The following is a 21371-nucleotide window of genomic DNA, read 5'->3' as shown; positions in this document are numbered from 1 at the left end:
GCCTGGACCCGGAAGCCGCTTCGCGTGACGTCACACTTAACAAGCGGATAAGCAATTACCAAATCTGATTTTAAAGGACAAAAGTTGCTGCTATATTACACTTTTTCATTTTGACATCTTCCAGTTGTCCACCTTTTTTTATTGAAGGCCAGAGGTAGAAAAGAAGTCTTTACATGCTTTTAATGGTGTTAAAAGGCAAGGCTGTCATTATGATATCTGTCATTAGACTGTTTGTTTTATTAACACTTTATGCTGTATGATATGCTTGGAAAGTGCATGAATGAATAAAGATTATATACATAATTCTATTCATTATCATCCTCTACACAGTATTTGCAGTACATACTGTATACATGTAGTTTGGACACCTCTGCTATAATTTATCGATGAACACCTATGTACTGATAATTATATGAGACATCATACGAGCATTTCAGTTAAGAAATGTTTAATAAAACATTGATAAATTTTGCAGCATGAATTATGTATTTTTAAGCTGTTTATTGTTTATTTCATAGGATAAAATACAAGTATAAGAACATAACCATAGTCATATTATTGAAAAAATCAAGTGTACCAACATGTTTCACCAATTTTATCTTAAACAACACTTAGAATTAAGCAGATTTCCTGTTTTTATGATATAATAAGCACATATTTCTCTTCAAACGTTCACGCTCATTGTTCATGTGTGAAAATACCTCAGGCCTCAGCAGATTGAGGGTTTATTTACAGTCACAGAGTAAAGCGACTCCCCTCAGAGTCCAGTGGTCTGGGTTCTGGCTGCTTCGGAGGAACAGTGAAAAGATGTACGTCAGGTCAGTCCGCCTTGGCTTCTTGTACACTGGACAGGAGTATAGATTCATGGCCGGCTTCTTGGACTCTGTGGTGCTGCTCACTGCATACACATGCACAACTGGCAACAGATTGAAGAGTACCTACAAACAAGAGTATTCATATAGTACCATGGTCTTGTTTGACAGGGATGTTGACCAAAAAAAAAACCTGAACAGCAAATTTTAAGCATATTTATTTACCTTGACATGTTTTAATATTGCTAACATGTTTCAGCACATTACTAGGAAGTTTCCAGCATGCTGTAACATCTTTCTAGAATGTTTTACAAAACAGTTGACATGTCTTAGAACATGTTTTAGCGAAATGCTTACATGTTAACAAGTCTCAAACTATGTTTCATTAGCATATTTTAGCACAGTTAGCATGTTTCAATGTGTTGTTAGCATGTGTTAATAATTTGTTAGCATAGATTTTAACTTGTTGACTGCATATTGTTATACTTTAGCATGTTTTAGCAAGTTGCTAGTATGTTAATGTTGCTAGCATGCTTTAATATGTTGCTGCAAATGTTAAGTGTACAAACATAAGCATTGTTACAAACAATGACAACACAAAGTTGTTAACATGTTAACAAGTTGCTTGTCATATTTTAATTTGCTGATTGCATATTTATTATTATAATTTAGCTGTTCTATGTTTTAGCAAGTTGCTAGCATGTTTATGTTTCTAGAAAACTGCTAGCATACTTTATATGTTGCTAACATGTTTATAACATTTGATCAAGTTCAAATGTTTATCTTAACATTTAAGTCACAAATAATTTATAATTTCATTAGCATATTTTAGCACAGTTAGCATATGTTAAGTTGTTAAGCATATTTTAACTTGATGACTGCATATTTATTGTTATAATTTAGCATGTTTAAGCAAGTATCTAGCATGTTTATTCTCTCGGAAAATTGCTAGCATGCTTTAACATGTTGCTAGCATGTTTATAACCTTTTATCAAGGTAAAATGTTTATGTTAACGAATCGTGAACAATTTATCATTTCATTAGCATATTTTAGCACAGTTATAATTTTTCAAATAGTTGTTAGCATGTGTTAACAAGCTGTTAGCTTATTTTAACTTGATGACTGCATATTTATTTTAAAGTTTAACATGTTTTAGCAAGTTGCAAACATGTTTATATTTCTGGAAAGCTGTTAGTATGCTTTATTTTGTTGCTAATATGTTATCAAGTTAAAATGTTGATCTTTACATCTAAATCACAAACAATGGATCATTTTATAAGCATATTCTAGCACAGTTAGCATTATTTAAAGACTATTTAGCATTTGTTAACAAGTTGTTAGCATATTTAAACTTGATGACAGCAATTTTTATGGTCAGACTGTCAAGATGTGGCTCTCAGAAAGAGATGCTCAGAGTATCATACTATAAAAGAGACGAAGATGAAGATCAAAACCATTAACAATCCATCCCAGTAAAACACTATTAGTGTTTAACAGCACTGTTTATATTACTAATATTTTTTATTGTCATTCTAACAATAAGGTTCCTTTAATAGAAGTCCTCTTTATTTATGTATAGTTAACTGTTGATCTGGGACCTTGCACCCAGACAATGTTGTGCATAAATGTAGTAACAGTTGAAGTCAGAATTATTAGCGCCCCTGAATTATTAGACCGCTTGTTTATTTTTACCCCAATTTCTGTTTAATGGAGAGAAGATTTTTTTCAACACATTTCCAATCATAATAGTTATAATAACTCATTTCTAATAACTGATTTATATTATCTTTGCCATGATGACAGTAAATAATATTTTACAAGATATTATTCAAGACACTTTTATACAGCTTAAAGTAACATTTAAAGGCTTAACTAGGTTAATTAGGCTAACTAGGCAGGTTAGGGTAATTTGGCAAGTTCCTGCACAATGGTTTATTCTGTAGACTATCGAGAAAAAATATAGCTTAAAGGGACTAATAATTTTGTCCCTAAAATGGTGTTTAAAAAATTAAAAACTATTTTCAATCTAGCCAAAATAAAACAAATAAGACTTTCCCCAGAGGAAAAAATATTATCAGACATACTGAGAAAATTTCCATGCTCTATTAAACATCATTTGGAAAATATTTTAAAAAGAACTGTATACGACAATTAGTTTTTTAAAAATGTAAACGGTTCTTAAATAAAAGTCATGTTGAAAAATAAATGTATACGATTTACAAAATACATAATTTGGCTTGTTTTGGTAAATTATTTAAAATACGCAGCTAAGAAAAATACATTTTCAGAGGCAGAAACAAGCTTCCATAGAAACCACTTACAAGTCCATGACAAATATTATCACACCTTCAAATGATGAAAATCCATGTTTTTTTCTATCAAGCTCAAGCTTAATGAACTCTTAGTTCCCTTTTACCATCAAGACTAAAAACGTTTACTGTGTGTAGTCTCTAATAGCTCTGTTAGCATTACCCTACAGTTGCACACACTGAAATTATGAATTGAAAACAAGTCCAAAGGAAATGTCTATTTGGCAAAAACTCTCATACTTCTCATCACTTACATACACTTCAGACTGGCAAGAATAACAATCTCAGGAGACCTTGGGTATAAATCTTAACAGCATTGGAAAAGTGTATGAGGAGAGAGTTAAAAGGAAGGCCATGTCCATTTTAACAGATGAGAACTATACCCACTTTATTTAAAGTTTTGCCTCTTGCCATCAGGCAGAAGGTACACTTATTCTAGATGCAAGGTCCAATAGATACTTGTATTCATTTGTTCCAACGGCTGTTGGGTTACTAAATAAGCTTTAAGTGATTATTGTATTGTTTACTGTTATTTTATATTGTCAAATGTGACTTGATGCTGTCAATTGTCGGCTATTGCTGTAAACTTAATTGCCCTTCGGGGACAATAAAAATATTCTAAGAGGTGTTTTTTCAGCCAAATAGAAAAAAATTGTTCTGCAAAACTGCAATAGAAACAATTTTAGCTGTACTGTAAAAAATATACATGGCAAAAAGTCAAGACAACAAGATTTTTTGTTGATTTGACTTATTTTTTTATAAAAAATAGACATTTAACAATAAAAAAAATGCATCTAGCACTTTTATCAGTTAAATATAAAACATTCTCGCTACACTTCTGTAAATTAATAGTTATTTCGTATCTCATTTACTGATCACTCAGTGTCATCAGTTGAACTGATTTTGGTTCACATTTCAATGCATGTTGCCTGCATTTGTTCTGCACTTTACGGCTTGATTCAGAATTATTTTGTTGATTTTCATTTATTTAAATGTATTTTTTGTTCAAAGATAATCCTTCACATTCGTTTCAGATTTTTGATTTTTTGTAAATGAATTTATTATATATTCTTTCAGTCAATATATGTCAGTTTTGTGGTTTAAGTTTCACAAAAACCTTTGGCGTTTCATTTGTTGTGCTTCATTGTCTACAGTTATATACATTTTTAATTGATTGTCTATTTAAGACAGCTTTTGGCACCCTAAATCAATTATTCAGCAAGTATTTTATTCATTTTATGTCATTTGGACATTGACTCAGTCATTAGTATTTAAAAGAAAACATTTCTTAGTGCTTAGTCTCGTTACCATAGTGACATGTTCTGAGAATAGAACGCGTTCCAAAGTGTTCTTGAAGCCTTGCATCATAAAAAATCTCTAGTGGGTTTGCTGTAGTGGAATCGGACAGGTTGTGTCTTTTGGCTTTTCAGTGTTTGAATACTTGCGTTCTTATTGATTGAGTTCTCCAGTGTTTTCAAGACTGACTGAGCGTTTGAACATCTTCCTGTTTGAGTGATTCACGGTGCAAGACCGAAATCCTCATTCCATTCCAACTTGCAAACTCTATGTGTTTGAGTGGTTTCAGGTAAAAGCCTAAAACCCTACAGCAATCAATATGATTGTTGAGCAGAATTGCAATCTTGCATCCCCAACAATAAGTGTTGACCCCACAACATCGGCTGTCAAAATGGAAGACAGAATGGAAGTTGAAATCTCTTGCAAGATCTCCCGGCGCCAGAAAAAAGCGCAGCAGATCAAAGAAAGGCCCGGAAACGGCACTAACAGTGAGTCACATTTACATTGTAATATGAATATCCAGTGTTTTCCAGACATAATATCATACTTATTAATAAAAAATAATGTTTGTACAGTGTAAATGTTCGTACAGTATAATAGACAGCTGGTTGAATTCCTGTTTTCCTAAACAGCTCTATTAAAAAAATCCTGTTAAACCTACAGCAACTTACTTGCAGCAGTTCGCCAGTAACTTACTGAAAATCAATTACAGCAAGAACACTATTTACAACTACAGCACCATTAATCTTGCTGTATATGTATTTACAGAATTGTATGTATATCTTTTCTGTAATAGAGTAATTTTCACAAAGCAACTTTAAAACACAGTAATTGACTGCATAAATGTCTTAAAATACAGCTCATATTACAGTTAAATTATGTTACTTACAGTACAAAAATGGTTAACAGTGATGCTATAGCAGAATGTACATGTGATAATAATAACATAATATATAAGATATTAGATATATATAAGATATTATTTCATCAGTTGGCTAATGTGCTACACAGTTAATGACAAGCAGAAACAGGATAGGCTGAAATAGTGAATGTTACATGTTGCTATGGCTTTATGAATTAGTGAATATTCACTTAAATATTATTAGGTTATTATTGCATTTAAGTGCATCTTAATGAAACACCTTGTGTAAATTAATGTTGTATCTCATTTTTAGCTTTTCCGATTCAACTTCACTCTAAAACCCCTTATTAAATTGAAGTATTTACATTTCTATTTTTAAAAAAGTGCACTGAAAATGTATTTTCTTTTTAGATTGTTTGGTGCACTGACCAGTTATATTAACATGAAAATAAAAAATATCATATTATTATAATCAATTAAAATTAATTTTTATAAAATACAAAAAAAGGGAAATTTCATAGTTAAAGTATGTTAAGTGCAGCAAAAAAACGGTAAATTTGTGGTAACCTTAGCTTAGCTACTATAACTTCTTAATGTTTATGTATTAATATATACATTCTGTGCAACCATTTCTCTTTTAACAGACAAGAAGGACAAAGTGGAGAAGCAGAAAAAGAAAAAGAAGAAGAGCAGGGTTGGCTCTTTTATCAGAGCTGCCCTAAAATGGTTTTGCTTCTCTCCAAGCAATGAGCCGATCCGACTTTCATCCTCTGATGGTAAATGATGGTTTCTGCATCTAAACATTTTATCTACTGCATCTAGAAACTATAATGTTAGAAATAAACTGTATTTTTACTCTTATTTATCTGGAGTTTAACGTCTCCTTGAAATTGACTGTGTACACGTGCAAACTGCAATTGTTTCTCTTTTTACAGACCACGAGAATGAGGTCTATCAGAAAATGGTGGTGAAAGTGGATGAAGAGAAGGAGATGATGGAGAAGGAGGAGGTGGTGGAGAAGGTGGAGAAAGTGACAAAAGAAGAGGATGAGATTTTGGAGGAAGAGGAGGAGGTGGTGATTGAACAGGAGGAGGTGAAGGAGAAAGAGAAAGAAAACACAAATGAAGAGAAGGCAGGGGAGGAAGGGAAGCAAAAGAGAAAAAAGAAAAACATTAGCAGCCGGTTGTCAGAGGAGGAGTTTTGGAGGAGGAGGAAAATGGAGGAGGAGAGGGTGGAGGAGAAAGAGGAGGAGGTGGTGATTGAACAGAAGGAGATGGAGAAAGAGAACACAAATGAAGAGAAGCCAAAGGAGGAAAAAAAGATTAGCAGCTGGCTGCCTGGAGAAGAGCTTCAGAGGAGGGAAGTAGAGGAGGAGGAAGAGGAGGAGAGAGTAAAAGAAAATGCCACCAAAAGATTGTTGGTGGCAAATTCTTTGATTGGACAAATAAAAGAGGAGGAGGACAAGATGAGAAGTGAGATGGAGGAAGACATGATGAAAGCAGAGAAGGAGAAAAATGAGGAGGATATAAAATACATTGAAAATGAGGTGAGGGAGGAGGAGGAGGAGAACATAGAGGAGGAGATAGTTACGAAGAAGAGGAGGAGGAGGAGGAGAAAGCCAAGAAATTCCACTGTGGAAGAGGAGGCGGCGAAAGAAAAGGAAAGTGAGGCGGTGGAAAAGAACACAGAGGAGAAAGAGATGAATGACATTGAAATAGAGGAGAACATGGAAGAGGAGAAAGTGAAAAAGAAAAGGAGGAGGAGGAGGAAGCCAAGAAATTGCATTGTGGAAGAGGAGGCGGCGAAAGAAAACGAAAGTGAGGAGGTGGCAATGAACGCAGAGGAGAAAGAGATAAATGACATTAAAATAGAGGAGAACATGGAAGAGGAGAAAGTGAAAAAGAAAAGGAGAAGGAGGAGGAAGCCAAGAAATTGCATTGTGGAAGAGGAGGCGGCGAAAGACAAGGAAAGTGAGGAGGTGGAAAAGAACGCAGAGGAGAAAGAGATGAATGACATTGAAATAGAGGAGAACATGAATGAGGAGAAAGTGAAAAAGAAAAGGAGGAGGAGGAGGAAGCCAAGAAATTGCATTGTGGAAGAGGAGGCGGCGAAAGAAAACGAAAGTGAGGAGGTGGAAAAGAACGCAGAGGAGAAAGAGACGAATGACATTGAAATAGAGGAGAACATGGAAGAGGAGAAAGTGAAAAAGAAAAGGAGGAGGAGGAGGCCCAGGAAACAGGAAGAGAAGACAGATGAAATAGAGGAGGAGTCGCCCAGCACCACAACCGCCTCCATGGTCATAGCTGCATTACAAGAGGGAAAGACAATCATATTTTATTTTGGAGGCAGGGGAAGGTTTATTGTTGAATAAAGTTGTGTTGTACAAAAAAAAAAAAAAAATGGTGTGTTGTGTTTATTTGCTTAATTGTTTGTTTCAAAAGTGTTGAAGTTTGTGTCTGGTGTTATGTTGAAGATTATTCCCGTTTCTAAAAAACAATTTAAAATGTATTTACTATGTATATTATATTTGTATATTACATACTTGCATCTATATATATCTATATATATTAGTGCTGTCAATCGATTGAAAAAATTACCTAATTAATCACACTTTTTTTAAATTAATCGCGATTAATCACATTAAAAAGACTGAAACTTGTAATTTTGGCTATTCCAATGTAAAATTAATGTAAACACAAGACACAAACTGTTTCAATTAAAAATTAGATTTTTTTGGTCAACTTGTAACACAGATTTCTTCATGTTAACAACATGCCTAATAAAAACACAGGCATGTTAATGCCATTTGAATCTCAAAACAATCAATACCAATAAAGAAAAAAATTATTTCCAAGTTGGATTCTAAGTGCACAGCAAAACATGGCCAAATAAAGGCATTGTATAAATTGAAAATGGAAAAATAACAACAACAACAATAATAATAATACTAATACTAATAATAATAATAATAATAATAATAATAATAATAATAATAATAATAATGATAACAATGATAATAATAAAGTAATGAATACAAACAATTGTACTCATTGCAAAGTTGTATTGCTGTGAGTTGAGAACATTAAATATAAAGTAGTAAAATTATTTCTCAGTTCTCCTTTACATTCATCCAGTTGCTTAGACAGTCCAGTATGTTGACATTGTCGGGGGACAATGTGGACCTTTTCTTCTGAAAGATGTGAGCTGAGAGAGCAACGCAATGTCACGTTAATTTGTAACTTTTTGATTTAGTGGCTTCGGACAACGACATTTAGGCAGGTTAGTTGCTAAGAAACGTACACGCACGCCTGTTTGAATCCCTTCTGATTCAACACGCATGATAGCATTCATCAAATTTGCTTAAACTAAGCGTTCTAAAGTATGGTTGTATTTCACAAGGATTTTGACACTACAACGTGAAGCATATGCTTTCGTTGCGTTTAAGGAGGAAACAGGTCAAACTTAATGAAACATTGGAGGGCGCATGCTAAAAGGCATTGGAATAGGCTGTCTTTGACAGCTCGCGACTTCATCTGACATTTTCTGAGTACATTTACATAAGACACCAATACTCGGATTTTAATATGATTAAGATAATACTCTTATTAAGAGTCTACCATGTAAGCAGCGTTTACCTTAAATAGACCACCGAGTCACAAAATGTGGAGGTTTTTCTTTCCGTTCATCATGCGGTATCAAATTCCATTTAAAAAAAAGTCGAAAGTTAAAAATGAAACACCCGAAATTGTATGAAACTCTGGAAGAAAACTCTGGATAACCTGGGGCCTCATGTATCAACGCTGCGTACGCACAAAAACTTTGCGTACGCCAGGTTTCACGCTCAGAATCGCTCACGTTTGGATTTACTAACAATGAACTGAACGTGGGAATGTGCGCAGGTTCACGGCAGCTTTATGGCTGGCGTACGCACATTTTTTGTGCGTGTCTGTTTTACTTCCATTGGCGACTCCTAGAGGCAGTTGTGTTAAATTCTTCTCTACAAAGTGTCTGATCCTTGCAATGGCAGCTGTATGAGACGAGTTCATATAGTAGGTATGTAAGATTTCCATACCATACAGTTGACCAGCTAAACATTAAAGCACAATTTGCAGCGGTCGCCTGTTTTCCCAATGTAATCTGAGCTATCTACTGCACGCACATTGCTATAAAGACACTATCTGAAGATAAATTTGCATGCGTGAATCAGAAACATTTCCATTCAATAAATGTGTAAATAAAATATGATGCACAAACTTATTAATGATTCCTACTTGTCTTTCTCATAATAAATAGTGGGCAAAATCTGATATGTAGCGGGAAAAAAAAGAAGAAAGAATTCATCAGACGCTGGATTCAAACCGAGTTTGTGCTCGAATGTGTCAGTACATGATCATATGCTTCTTATGAGGTGCGCCACTGAGACTGCTAAGGGTACTGCAACATTTTACAGATATAAACCACACTATTTCTTTTTTAAATGCACAGTGCAATGTTCAGACCCAACTGTGTTAACCATATCAGCTAAACTCTCCCACTCTATTTTTTTCTTTTGTTGTTAATTCCGGAGAACAAACTTGCAAATAACACCGCTTTTCTCCGTTCTACCTCCGAAAGCAGCACCTCCAATTCACATTCTGTTCAAAGTTTCTCTTTTTGTTTGATTTTGCCTTTGCTTTTTCGTTGGGTTTTTCCATTAGCATAGTCATTAGCATATTCATACGGGAGAGGAGGCAGGGAGGGGTTTTGCGCTCGTGCATGTTGCGCTCAGTTTCACGTTCATTCAGATGTACAAAAGAATATGCGTGAGATTCGGCGTACGCAGTGTTTCATACATCTGAATTTTTTTCTGCGTACGCACATTTACAGCTTTGTGCGTACGCAATGTTTTAGTAAGATTTCCACGCAAGTCTTCGTACATGAGGCCCTTGGTGATGCAACATTAATTGTTTTAAACTGAAACTTGTCTTCAAAAAGTGCTTCCTTGGCTTGTCCATATTTCTTTGCATGTTGAAAACACCACGGCCACACCAGAAAAAGAAAAAAACAACTGCAGCTGCGTAAATTTTTTTTAACGTGTTAAATATTTCAAATTAATTGCATGTGTTAATGCACTAATATATACCTCAGGTTTTTGAACACACTTCGTTATTGTTGTTCATTTATTCGTTTGCTGGAAATTAGAACTGAATTTAGTAATAGTTTTGAAACAAATATTTGCGCTTAACAAACGCAATTAATTATTTATAGACTAATTGATGTCTGTGCGTAAAGGTTTCCCTATCCAAGAGTGAATGTGAATGTAGATCCATTATCTCTCATTCTCACGCAGTAGATGCTCTGTTTAACAGTTTTCTGTTAAAAAAAACTGTTAACTGTTTGCTACTGAAATGCTTAGTTTTTCCTCTTAGACTTACTTTACGTCCTGTAAATAGCGAATGCGCTTATGGCGTAGACCGTCAAAATAGAGCCCATCACCATTTTTCTCAGAAAACATATTTCTAAAGGTGTTGTTGTTATACAGCTTGAATTTCTTTCTCTAAAAGCATCCTGCTAATGTAGATGTTGGACTGAAGCAGCTGATATTAATTTACAATGATGAAGGGCAGAGGGTTGCTGAAGAACTACTGAGAGATTTTAGCTGCTGTCTGGGCTTTCACTGCTGTTTTACACCTTCCTTCATGTGTTCAATATTTTTCCCTGCGTTTTATTACACATAATTTCATTTGTAAATGAATTAGATTTGTTTTCTTTGCATATATAGATTTCTTTGGTTGTTACCAACATCTGGTGAAAATTCCAAGTCCGCAGCACTTTTAGAAATATGTTTTCTGAGAATGTGTTGAAATATTTTTTTTAACCCCTGCATTTGAAAATACATTAACTCACATTATTGGCTTTTTATCCAAAAAATATAGATAATCTTATTTAAATTGAAATTTATATATATATATTATTTCAAAGAGAATCACAGGTCAACAGGGAGATTGCAAAAGACCAACTTCTGCTTTAACTGGACTGACTAAATATCTGGTATAAAATATCTGCTTTTTAAAAATATACTGTCAAATGTAAAATACAGTAAAACACAGTAAGTCTGTTGAAACGCATCGATCTGATGGCGGTTAAGGTTGCAGCTGGACGTTATTGGGAGATCGCTGACAGGAACAGTGAACAGCTCCGCCAGAGCGTGTCTGAAACTCATATGCAAGTTTATTTTACATTCTATGGCAGAAACACCAATGAAGCTCGCTAGATCCTCCTGTATGGACACGCGTCTATTATAATACACTCACAAGACATTAATTTGGACAACTATATGGATATACTAAATAGTTCACTCAAAAATACACAAAGAAATATTTTCACTTCACTCATACTTTGTGAATGAAAAGAATTCCGAGTACTAGTTGCAGACGCAATCATGAGCTGAGTTTGAAGTAATCAACCAGAGAACAGGTAAAAGTGCATCACTTCCATCATTTTAATATAGCATATTATAATGAAATCCAATAATTATAGTATAATATTGAGAGTTCATTTTGGTGTGCTCACCTGTAGTATCACTGAGGCCCACTAGTGTTAAGAATCCGGTTAAGAATCCCTGCATTATCTAATGATTTGAGGGGTTTTTCATCTATATTAATGGTGCAACGACAGAAACATATTACTATTTTAAATTACAATTATATTTTTAAAATCATCATTATTTTATTTTACACTACAATGCTTAAAATTTAAATCATTTTAAATTAAAAACATATCAAAATAATACCAAGATTTTTAGTTTTAACTTATTATACAGCCCAATTCATTTATTTTCATTTTACATTTAGTCTAATTATTATTTAGCTTTTCATCGACCCCTTGCAGTTCTCCCACATTTGGGAAACCCTGTAATAATGGCTTTTAAACATTTATTAGTAAAACATTCTATAACATATGAATATTGTATAACAGTTTATTCTTTTAAAATAATCACAGCTGTTTCAGCTCACAGCTGTTTAAGACATGTTGTCCTAACTGTCATATTCCTGCTAAAGGAGAGGCGCAAATTTGGTCCACTCGGCTGGAACATTCCCTATGAGTTCAACCAGGCTGATTTCACCTCCAGTGTCCAGTTTGTGCAGAACCACTTGGATGACATCGACATCAAGAGAGGAGTCAACTGGAATTGCCTGCGCTACATGTTCTGAGAGGTACAATATGGACTTTCTACTGTACTTTTGTTCATTGTTGTAAACGTTTATTATTACCATTTCATGAGTCTCCCCATTCAGTTGAAAAGAGCGCTTGGACCCAGAAGCCGCTTCGCGTGACGTCACACTTAACAAGCGGATAAACAATTACCAAATTTGATTTTAAAGGACAAAAGTTGCTGCTATATTACACTTTTTCATTTTGACATCTTCCAGTTGTCCACCTTTTTTATTGAAGGCCAGATGTAGAAAAGAAGTCGTTACATGCTTTTAATGGTGTTAAAAGGCAAGGCTGCCATTATGATATCTGTCATTAGACTGTTTGTTTTATTAACACTTTATGCTGTATGATATGCTTGGAAAGTGCATGAATGAATAAAGATTATATACATAATTCTATTCATTATTACCTCTACACAGTATTTGCAGTACATACTGTATACATGTAGTTTGGACACCTCTGCTATAATTTATCGATGAACACCTATGTACTGCCAATTATATGAGACATCATACGAGCATTTCTGTTAAGAAATGTTTAATAAAACATTCATAAATTTTGCAGCATGAATTATGTATTTTTAAGCTTTTTATTGTTTATTTCATAGGATAAAATACAAGTATAAAAACACAACCATAGTCATATTATTGAAAAAATCAAGTGTACCAACATGTTTCACCAATTTTATCTTAAACAACACTTAGAATTAAGCAGATTTCCTGTTTTTATGATATAATAAGCACATATTTCTCTTCAAACGTTCACGCTCATTGTTCATGTGTGAAAATACCTCAGGCCTCAGCAGATTGAGGGTTTATTTACAGTCACACAGTAAAGCGACTCCCCTCAGAGTCCAGTGGTCTGGGTTCTGGCTGCTTCGGAGGAACAGTGAAAAGATGTACGTCAGGTCAGTCCGCCTTGGCTTCTTGTACACTGGGCAGGAGTATAGATTCATGGCCGGCTTCTTGGACTCTGTGGTGCTGCTCACTGCATACACATGCACAACTGGCAACAGATTGAAGAGTACCTACGAACAAGAGTATTCATATAGTACCATGGTCTTGTTTGATTGAAAATACAGACTGTATGGGATGTTGACCTAAAAAAAAACACCCTGAACAGCAAATTTTAAGCATATTTATTTACTTTTACATGTTTTAATATTGCTAACATGTTTCAGCACATTACTAGGACGTTTCCAGCATGCTGTAACATCTTTCTAGAATGTTTTACAAAACAGTTGACATGTCTTAAACATGTTTTAGCGAAATGCTTACATGTTAACAAGTCTCAAACAATGTTTCATTAGCATATTTTAGCACAGTTAGCATGTTTCAATGTGTTGTTAGCATGTGTTAATAATTTGTTAGCATAGATTTTAACTTTTTGACTGCATATTGTTATACTTTAGCATGTTTTAGCAAGTTGCTAGTATGTTAATGTTGCTAGCATGCTTTAATATGTTGCTGCAAATGTTAAGTGTACAAACATAAACATTGATACAAACAATGACAACACAAAGTTGTTAACATGTTAACAAGTTGCTTGTCATATTTTAATTTGCTGATCGCATATTTATTGTTATAATTTAGCTGTTCTATGTTTTAGCAAGTTGCTAGCATGTTTATGTTTCTAGAAAACTGCTAGCATACTTTATATGTTGCTAACATGTTTATAACATTTGATCAAATTCAAATGTTTATCTTAACATTTAAGTTACAAATAATTTATAATTTCATTAGCATATTTTAGCACAGTTAGCATATGTTAAGTTGTTAAGCATATTTTAACTTGATGACTGCATATTTATTATTATAATTTAGCATGTTTAAGCAAGTATCTAGCATGTTTATGCTCTCGGAAAATTGCTAGTATGCTTTAACATGTTGCTAGCATGTTTATAACCTTTTATCAAGGTAAAATGTTTATGTTAACGAATCGTGAACAATTTATCATTTCATTAGCATATTTTAGCACAGTTATAATTTTTCAAATAGTTGTTAGCATGTGTTAACAAGCTGTTAGCTTATTTTAACTTGATGACTGCATATTTATTTTATAGTTTAACATGTTTTAGCAAGTTGCAAACATGTTTATATTTCTGGAAAGTTGTTAGCATGCTTTATTTTGTTGCTAACATGTTATCAAGTTAAAATGTTGATCTTTACATTTAAAATCACAAACAATTAATCATTTTATGAGCATATTCTAGCACAGTTAGCATTATTTAAAGACTATTTAGCATTTGTTAACAAGTTGTTAGCATATTTAAACTTGATGACAGCAATTTTTATGGTCAGACTGTCAAGATGTGGCTCTCAGGAAGAGATGCTCAGAGTATCATACTACAAAAGAGACGAAGATGAAGATGAAGATGAAGATCAAAACCATTAACAATCCATCCCAGTAAAACACTATTAGTGTTTAACAACACTGTTTATATTACTAATATATTTTAATATCATTCTAACAACAAGGTTCCTTTAATAGAAGTCCTCTGTATTTATGTATAGTTAACTGTTGATCTGAGACCTTGCATCCAGACAATGTTGTGCATAAATGTAGTAACAGTTGAAGTTAGAATTATTAGCCCCCCTGAATTATTAGACCGCTTGTTTATTTTTACCCCAATTTCTGTTTAATGGAGAGAAGATTTTTTCAACACATTTCTAATCATAATAGTTTTAATAACTCATTTCTAATAACTGATATATATTATCTTTGCCATGATGACAGTAAATAATATTTTACTAGATATTTTTCAAGACTCTTCTATACAGCTTAAAGTAACATTTAAAGGCTTAACTAGGTTAATTAGGCTAACTAGGCAGGTTAGGGTAATTTGGCAAGTTCCTGTATAACAATGGTTTATTCTGTAGACTATCGAGAAAAAATATAGCTTAAAGGGACTAATAATTTTGTCCCTAAAATGGTGTTTAAAAAATTAAAAACTATTTTCAATCTAGCCAAAATAAAACAAATAAGACTTTCCCCAGAGGAAAAAATATTATCAGACATACTGTGAAAATTTCCATGCTCTATTAAACATCATTTGAAAAATATTTTAAAAAGAACTGTATAAGACAATTAGTTTTTTAAAAATGTAAACGGTTCTTAAATAAAAGTCATGTTGAAAAATAAATCTATACGATTTACAAAATACATAATTTGGCTTGTTTTGGTAAATTATTTAAAATACGCAGCTAAGAAAAATACATTTTCCGAGGCAGAAACAAGCTTCCATAGAAACCACTTACAAGTCCATGACAAATATTATCACACCTTCAAATGATGAAAATCCATGTTTTTTTCTATCTGACTCAAGCTTAATGAACTCTTAGTTCCCTTTTACCATCAAGACTAAAAACCTTTACTGTGTGTAGTCTCTCATAACTCAGTTAGCATTACCCTACAGTTGCACACACTGAAATTATGAATTAAAAACATGTCCAAAGGAAATGTCTATTTGGCAAAAGCTCTCATACTTCTCATCACTTACATACACTTCAGACTGGCAAGAATAACAATCTCAGGAGACCTTGGGTATAAATCTTAACAGTATTGGACAAGTGTATGAGGAGAGAGTTATAAAGAAGGCCTGCAATAAAACTGCAATATAAACAATTTTAGCTGTACTGTAAAAAATGTAAATGGCAAAAAGTCAAGATAACAAGATTTTTTGTTGATTTGACTTTTTTTTTTATTATTATAAAAAATAGACATTTAACAGTAAAAAAAAAATGCATCTAGCACTTTTATCAGTTAAATATAAAACATTCTCGCTACACTTCTGTAAATTAATAGTTATTTTGTATCTCATTTACTGATCACTCAGTGTCATCAGTTGAACTGATTTTGGTTTACATTTAAATGCATGTTGCCTGCACATTTGTTCTGCACTTTACGGCTTGATTCAGAATTATTTTGTTGATTTTTATTTATTTAAATGTATTTTTTCTTCAAAGATAATCCTTCACATTCATTTCTGATTTTTGATTTTTTTGTAAATGAATTTATTATATATTCTTTCAGTCAATATATGTCAGTTTTGTGGTTTACGTTTCACAAAAACCTTTGGCGTTTCATTTGTTGTGCTTCATTGTCTACAGTTATATACATTTTTAATTGATTGTCTATTTAAGACAGCTTTTGGCACCCTAAATCAATTATTCAGCAAGTATTTTATTCATTTTATGTCATTTGGACATTGACTCAGTCATTAGTATTTAAAAGAAAACATTTCTTAGTGCTTAGTCTCGTTACCATAGTGACATGTTCTGAGAATAGAACGTGTTCCAAAGTTTTCTTGAAGCCTTGTATCATAAAAAAATCTCTAGTGGGTTTGCTGTAGTGGAATCGAACAGGTTGTGTCTTTTGGCTTTTCAGTGTTTGAATACTTGCGTTCTTATTGATTGAGTTCTCCAGTGTTTTCAAGACTGACTGAGCGTTTGAACATCTTCCTGTTTGAGTGATTCACGGTGCAAGACCGAAATCCTCATTCCATTCCAACTTGCAAACCCTATGTGTTTGAGTGGTTTCAGGTAAAAGCCTAAAACCCTACAGCAATCAATATGATTGTTGAGCAGAATTGCAATCTTGCATCCCCAACAATAAGTGTTGACCCGACAACATCGGCTGTCAAAATGGAAGACAGAATGGAAGCTAAAACCACTTGCAAGATCTTCCAGCGCCAGAAAAAAGCGCAGCAGATCAAAGAAAGGCCCGGAAACGGCACTAACAGTGAGTCACATTTACATTGTAATATGAATATCCAGTGTTTTCCAGACATAATATCATACTTATTAATAAAAAATAATGTTTGTACAGTGTAAATGCTCGTACAGTATAATAGACAGCTGGTTGAATTCCTGTTTTCCTAAACAGCTCTATTAAAAAAATCCTGTTAAACCTACAGCAACTTACTTGCAGCAGTTCGACAGTAACTTACTGACAGCAAGAACACTGTATTTACAACTACAGAACCATTAATCTTGCTGTATATGTATTTACAGAATTGTATGTATACCTTTTCTGTAATAGAGTAATTTTCACAAAGCAACTTTAAAACACAGTAACTGACTGCATAAATGTCTTAAAATACAGCTCATATTACAGTTAAATTCTGTTACTTACAGTACAAAAATGGTTAACAGTGATGCTATAGCAGAATGTACATGTGATAATAATAACATAATATATAAGATATTAGATATATATAAGATATTATTTCATCAGTTGGCTAATGTGCTACACAGTTAATGACAAGCAGAAACAGGATAGGCTGAAATAGTGAATGTTACATGTTGCTATGGCTTTATGAATTAGTGAATATTCACTTAAATATCATTAGGTTATTATTGCATTCAAGTGCATCTTAATGAAACACTTTGTGTAAATTAATGTTGTATCTCATTTTCAGCTTTTCCAATTCAACTTAAGTCTAAAACCCCTTATTAAATTGAAGTATTTACATTTCTATTTTTAAAAAAGTGCACTGAAAATGTATTTTCTTTTTAGATTGTTTGGTGCACTGACCAGTTATATTAACATGAAAATAAAAAATATAATATTATTATAATCGATTAAAATAAATTTTTATAAAATACAAAAAAAGGGAAATTTCATAGTTAAAGTATGTTAAGTGCAGCAAAAAAACGGTAAATTTGTGGTAACCTTAGCTTAGCTACTATAACTTCTTAATGTTTATGTATTAATATATACATTCTATGCAACCATTTCTCTTTTAACAGACAAGAAGGACAAAGTGGAGAAGCAGAAAAAGAAAAAGAAGAAGAGCAGGGTTGGCTCTTTTATCAGAGCTGCCCTAAAATGGTTTTGCTTCTCTCCAAGCAATGAGCCGATCCGACTTTCATCCTCTGATGGTAAATGATGGTTTCTGCATCTAAACATTTTATCTACTGCATCTAGAAACTATAATGTTAGAAATAAACTGTATTTTTACTCTTATTTATCTGGAGTTTAACGTCTCCTTGAAATTGACTGTGTACACGTGCAAACTGCAATTGTTTCTCTTTTTACAGACCACGAGAATGAGGTCTATCAGAAAATGGTGGTGAAAGTGGATGAAGAGAAGGAGATGATGCAGAAGGAGGAGGTGGTGGAGAAGGTGGAGAAAGTGACAAAAGAAGAGGATGAGATTTTGGAGGTAGAGGAGGAGGTGGTGATTGAACAGGAGGAGGTGAAGGAGAAAGAGAAAGAAAACACAAATGAAGAGAAGGCAGGGGAGGAAGGGAAGCAAAAGAGAAAAAAGAAAAACATTAGCAGCCGGTTGTCAGAGGAGGAGTTTTGGAGGAGGAGGAAAATGGAGGAGGAGAAAGAGGAGGAGGTGGTGATTGAACAGAAGGAGATGGAGAAAGAGAACACAAATGAAGAGAAGCCAAAGGAGGAAAAAAAGATTAGCAGCTGGCTGCCTGGAGAAGAGCTTCAGAGGAGGGAAGTAGAGGAGGAGGAAGAGGAGGAGAGAGTAAAAGAAAATGCCACCAAAAGATTGTTGGTGGCAAATTCTTTGATTGGAGAAATAAAAGAGGAGGAGGACAAGATGAAAAGTGAGATGGAGGAAGACATGATGAAAGCAGAGAAGGAGAAAAATGAGGAGGATATAAAATACATTGAAAATGAGGTGAGGGAGGAGGAGGAGAACATAGAGGAGGAGATAGTTACGAAGAAGAGGAGGAGGAGGAGGAGAAAGCCAAGAAATTCCACTGTGGAAGAGGAGGCGGCGAAAGAAAAGGAAAGTGAGGAGGTGGAAAAGAACACAGAGGAGAAAGAGATGAATGACATTGAAATAGAGGAGAACATGGAAGAGGAGAAAGTGAAAAAGAAAAGGAGGAGGAGGAGGAAGCCAAGAAATTGCATTGTGGAAGAGGAGGCGGCGAAAGAAAACGAAAGTGAGGAGGTGGAAAAGTACGCAGAGGAGAAAGAGATGAATGACATTGAAATAGAGGAGAACATGGAAGAGGAGAAAGTGAAAAAGAAAAGGAGGAGGAGGAGGAAGCCAAGAAATTGCATTGTGGAAGAGGAGGCGGCGAAAGAAAACGAAAGTGAGGAGGTGGAAAAGAACGCAGAGGAGAAAGAGATGAATGACATTGAAATAGAGGAGAACATGGAAGAGGAGAAAGTGAAAAAGAAAAGGAGGAGGAGGAGGAAGCCAAGAAATTGCATTGTGGAAGAGGAGGCGGCGAAAGAAAACGAAAGTGAGGAGGTGGAAAAGTACGCAGAGGAGAAAGAGATGAATGACATTGAAATAGAGGAGAACATGGAAGAGGAGAAAGTGAAAAAGAAAAGGAGGAGGAGGAGGAAGCCAAGAAATTGCATTGTGGAAGAGGAGGCGGCGAAAGAAAACGAAAGTGAGGAGGTGGAAAAGAACGCAGAGGAGAAAGAGATGAATGACATTGAAATAGAGGAGAACATGGAAGAGGAGAAAGTGAAAAAGAAAAGGAGGAGGAGGAGGCCCAGGAAACAGGAAGAGAAGACAGATGAAATAGAGGAGGAGGAGTCGCCCAGCACCACAACCGCCTCCATGGTCATAGCTGCATTACAAGAGGGAAAGACAATCATATTTTATTTTGGAGGCAGGGGAAGGTTTATTGTTGAATAAAGTTGTGTTGTACAAAAAAAAAGTAAAATAAAATGGTGTGTTGTGTTTATTTGCTTAATCGTTTGTTTCAAAAGTGTTGAAGTTTGTGTCTGGTGTTGTGTTGAAGATTATTCCCGTTTCTAAAAAACAATTTAAAATGTATTTACTATGTATATTATATATGTATATTACATACTTGCATCTATATATATCTATATATATTACAGCTGTCAATCGATTGAAAAAATTACCTAATTAATCACACTTTTTTTGAAAATTAATCGCGATTAATCACATTAAAAAGACTGAAACTTGTAATTTTGGCTATTCCAATGTAAAATTAATGTAAACACAAGACAAAAACTGTTTCAATTCAAAATTTGATTTTTTTGGTCAACTTGTAACACAGATTTCTTCATGTTAACAACATGCCTAATAAAAACACAGGCATGTTAATGCCATTTGAATCTCAAAACAATCAATACCAATAAAGAAAAAAATTATTTCCAAGTTGGATTCTAAGTGCACAGCAAAAAATGCCCAAATAAAGGCATTGTATACATTGAAAATGGAAAATAACAACAACAACAATAATAATAATACTAATACTAATAATAATAATAATAATAATAATAATAATAATAATAATAATAATAATGATAACAATGATAATAATAAAGTAATGAATACGAACAATTGTACTCATTGCAAAGTTGTATTGCTGTGAGTTGAGAACATTAAATATAAAGTAGTAAAATTATTTCTCAGTTCTCCTTTACATTCATCCAGTTGCTAAGACAGTCCAGTATGTTGACATTGTCGGGGGACAATGTGGACCTTTTCTTCAGAAAGATGTGAGCTGAGAGAGCAATGCAATGTCACAGCAATTTGTAACTTTTTGATTTAGTGGCTTCGGACAACGACATTTAGGCAGGTTTGTTGCTAAGAAACGTACGCACACGCCCGTTTGAATCCCTTCTGATTCAACACGCATGATAGCATTCATCAAATTTGCTTAAACTAAGCGTTCTAAAGTATGGTTGTATTTCACAAGGATTCTGACACTACAACGCGAAGCATATGTTTTCGTTGCTTTTAAGGAGGAAACAGGTCAAACTTAATGAAACATTGGAGGGCGCATGCTGAAAGGCATTGGAATGGGCTGTCTTTGACAGCTCGCGACTTCATCTGACATTTTCTGAGTACATTTACATAAGACACCAATACTCGGATTTTAATATGATTAAGATAATACTCTTATTAAGAGTCTACCATGTAAGCAGCGATTACCTTAAAG

At 33.9% G+C, this 21371-nt stretch overlaps 2 protein-coding genes across 5 annotated transcripts in view; one reads left to right on the top strand and one right to left on the bottom strand.

Annotated features, from left to right (window-relative positions):
- Nucleotides 1-481: 481 nt before the first annotated feature.
- Nucleotides 482-21371, bottom strand: part of dnah5l (dynein, axonemal, heavy chain 5 like) — a 123631-nt gene continuing 102741 nt past the window's right edge. Inside the window, exons 80-81 of one of the 2 annotated variants that reach the window (XM_087309935.1) lie at nucleotides 13268-13504; nucleotides 482-938 (exon numbers count right to left, since the gene is read on the bottom strand). In XM_087309935.1, coding sequence (XP_087166061.1) covers nucleotides 13292-13504 — 213 coding nt within the window. In that variant the 3' untranslated portion in view covers nucleotides 482-938; nucleotides 13268-13291. Of the gene's footprint in view, nucleotides 939-12997; nucleotides 13505-21371 lie in introns of those variants that run through there. The other variant, XM_087309934.1, reaches the window with a different exon arrangement.
- On the top strand, nucleotides 2413-20187 carry LOC137489267 (uncharacterized). 3 transcript variants are annotated; one of them, XM_087310102.1, is made up of 4 exons: nucleotides 2413-4906; nucleotides 5925-6056; nucleotides 6216-7506; nucleotides 19180-20144. In XM_087310102.1, the coding sequence occupies exons 1-4, from the start codon at nucleotides 4738-4740 to the stop codon at nucleotides 20093-20095; spliced, it is 2508 nt and encodes an 835-aa protein (XP_087166228.1). In that variant the 5' UTR covers nucleotides 2413-4737; the 3' UTR covers nucleotides 20096-20144. The 3 variants fall into 3 exon arrangements, with proteins under 3 accessions (XP_087166228.1, XP_087166230.1, XP_087166229.1); XM_087310104.1 differs by lacking the exon at nucleotides 19180-20144 and having other exon boundaries at nucleotides 6216-7105; nucleotides 7259-7693; XM_087310103.1 differs by lacking the exons at nucleotides 2413-4906; nucleotides 5925-6056; nucleotides 6216-7506 and adding exons at nucleotides 14432-17217; nucleotides 18228-18359 and having other exon boundaries at nucleotides 18519-20187.

This window comes from Danio rerio, chromosome 24, assembly GCF_052040795.2.
Source record: "Danio rerio strain M-AB ecotype USA chromosome 24, GRCz13ab, whole genome shotgun sequence".
Lineage (NCBI taxonomy): Eukaryota > Metazoa > Chordata > Actinopteri > Cypriniformes > Danionidae > Danio > Danio rerio.
This window is presented reverse-complemented; position numbering and strand designations above follow the sequence as displayed.

Bases quoted from the DNA above. Each gene is read 5' to 3' on its own strand.
- LOC137489267 (XM_087310102.1), top strand. From the start codon at position 4,738: ATGATTGTTGAGCAGAATTGCAATCTTGCATCCCCAACAATAAGTGTT. The intron at 4,907-5,924 runs GTGAGTCACATT...CTCTTTTAACAG, and splicing joins GCCCGGAAACGGCACTAACA to ACAAGAAGGACAAAGTGGAG. The intron at 7,507-19,179 runs GCCCAGGAAACA...GAGGAGGAGGAG, and splicing joins AAGAAAAGGAGGAGGAGGAG to GAGAAAGCCAAGAAATTCCA.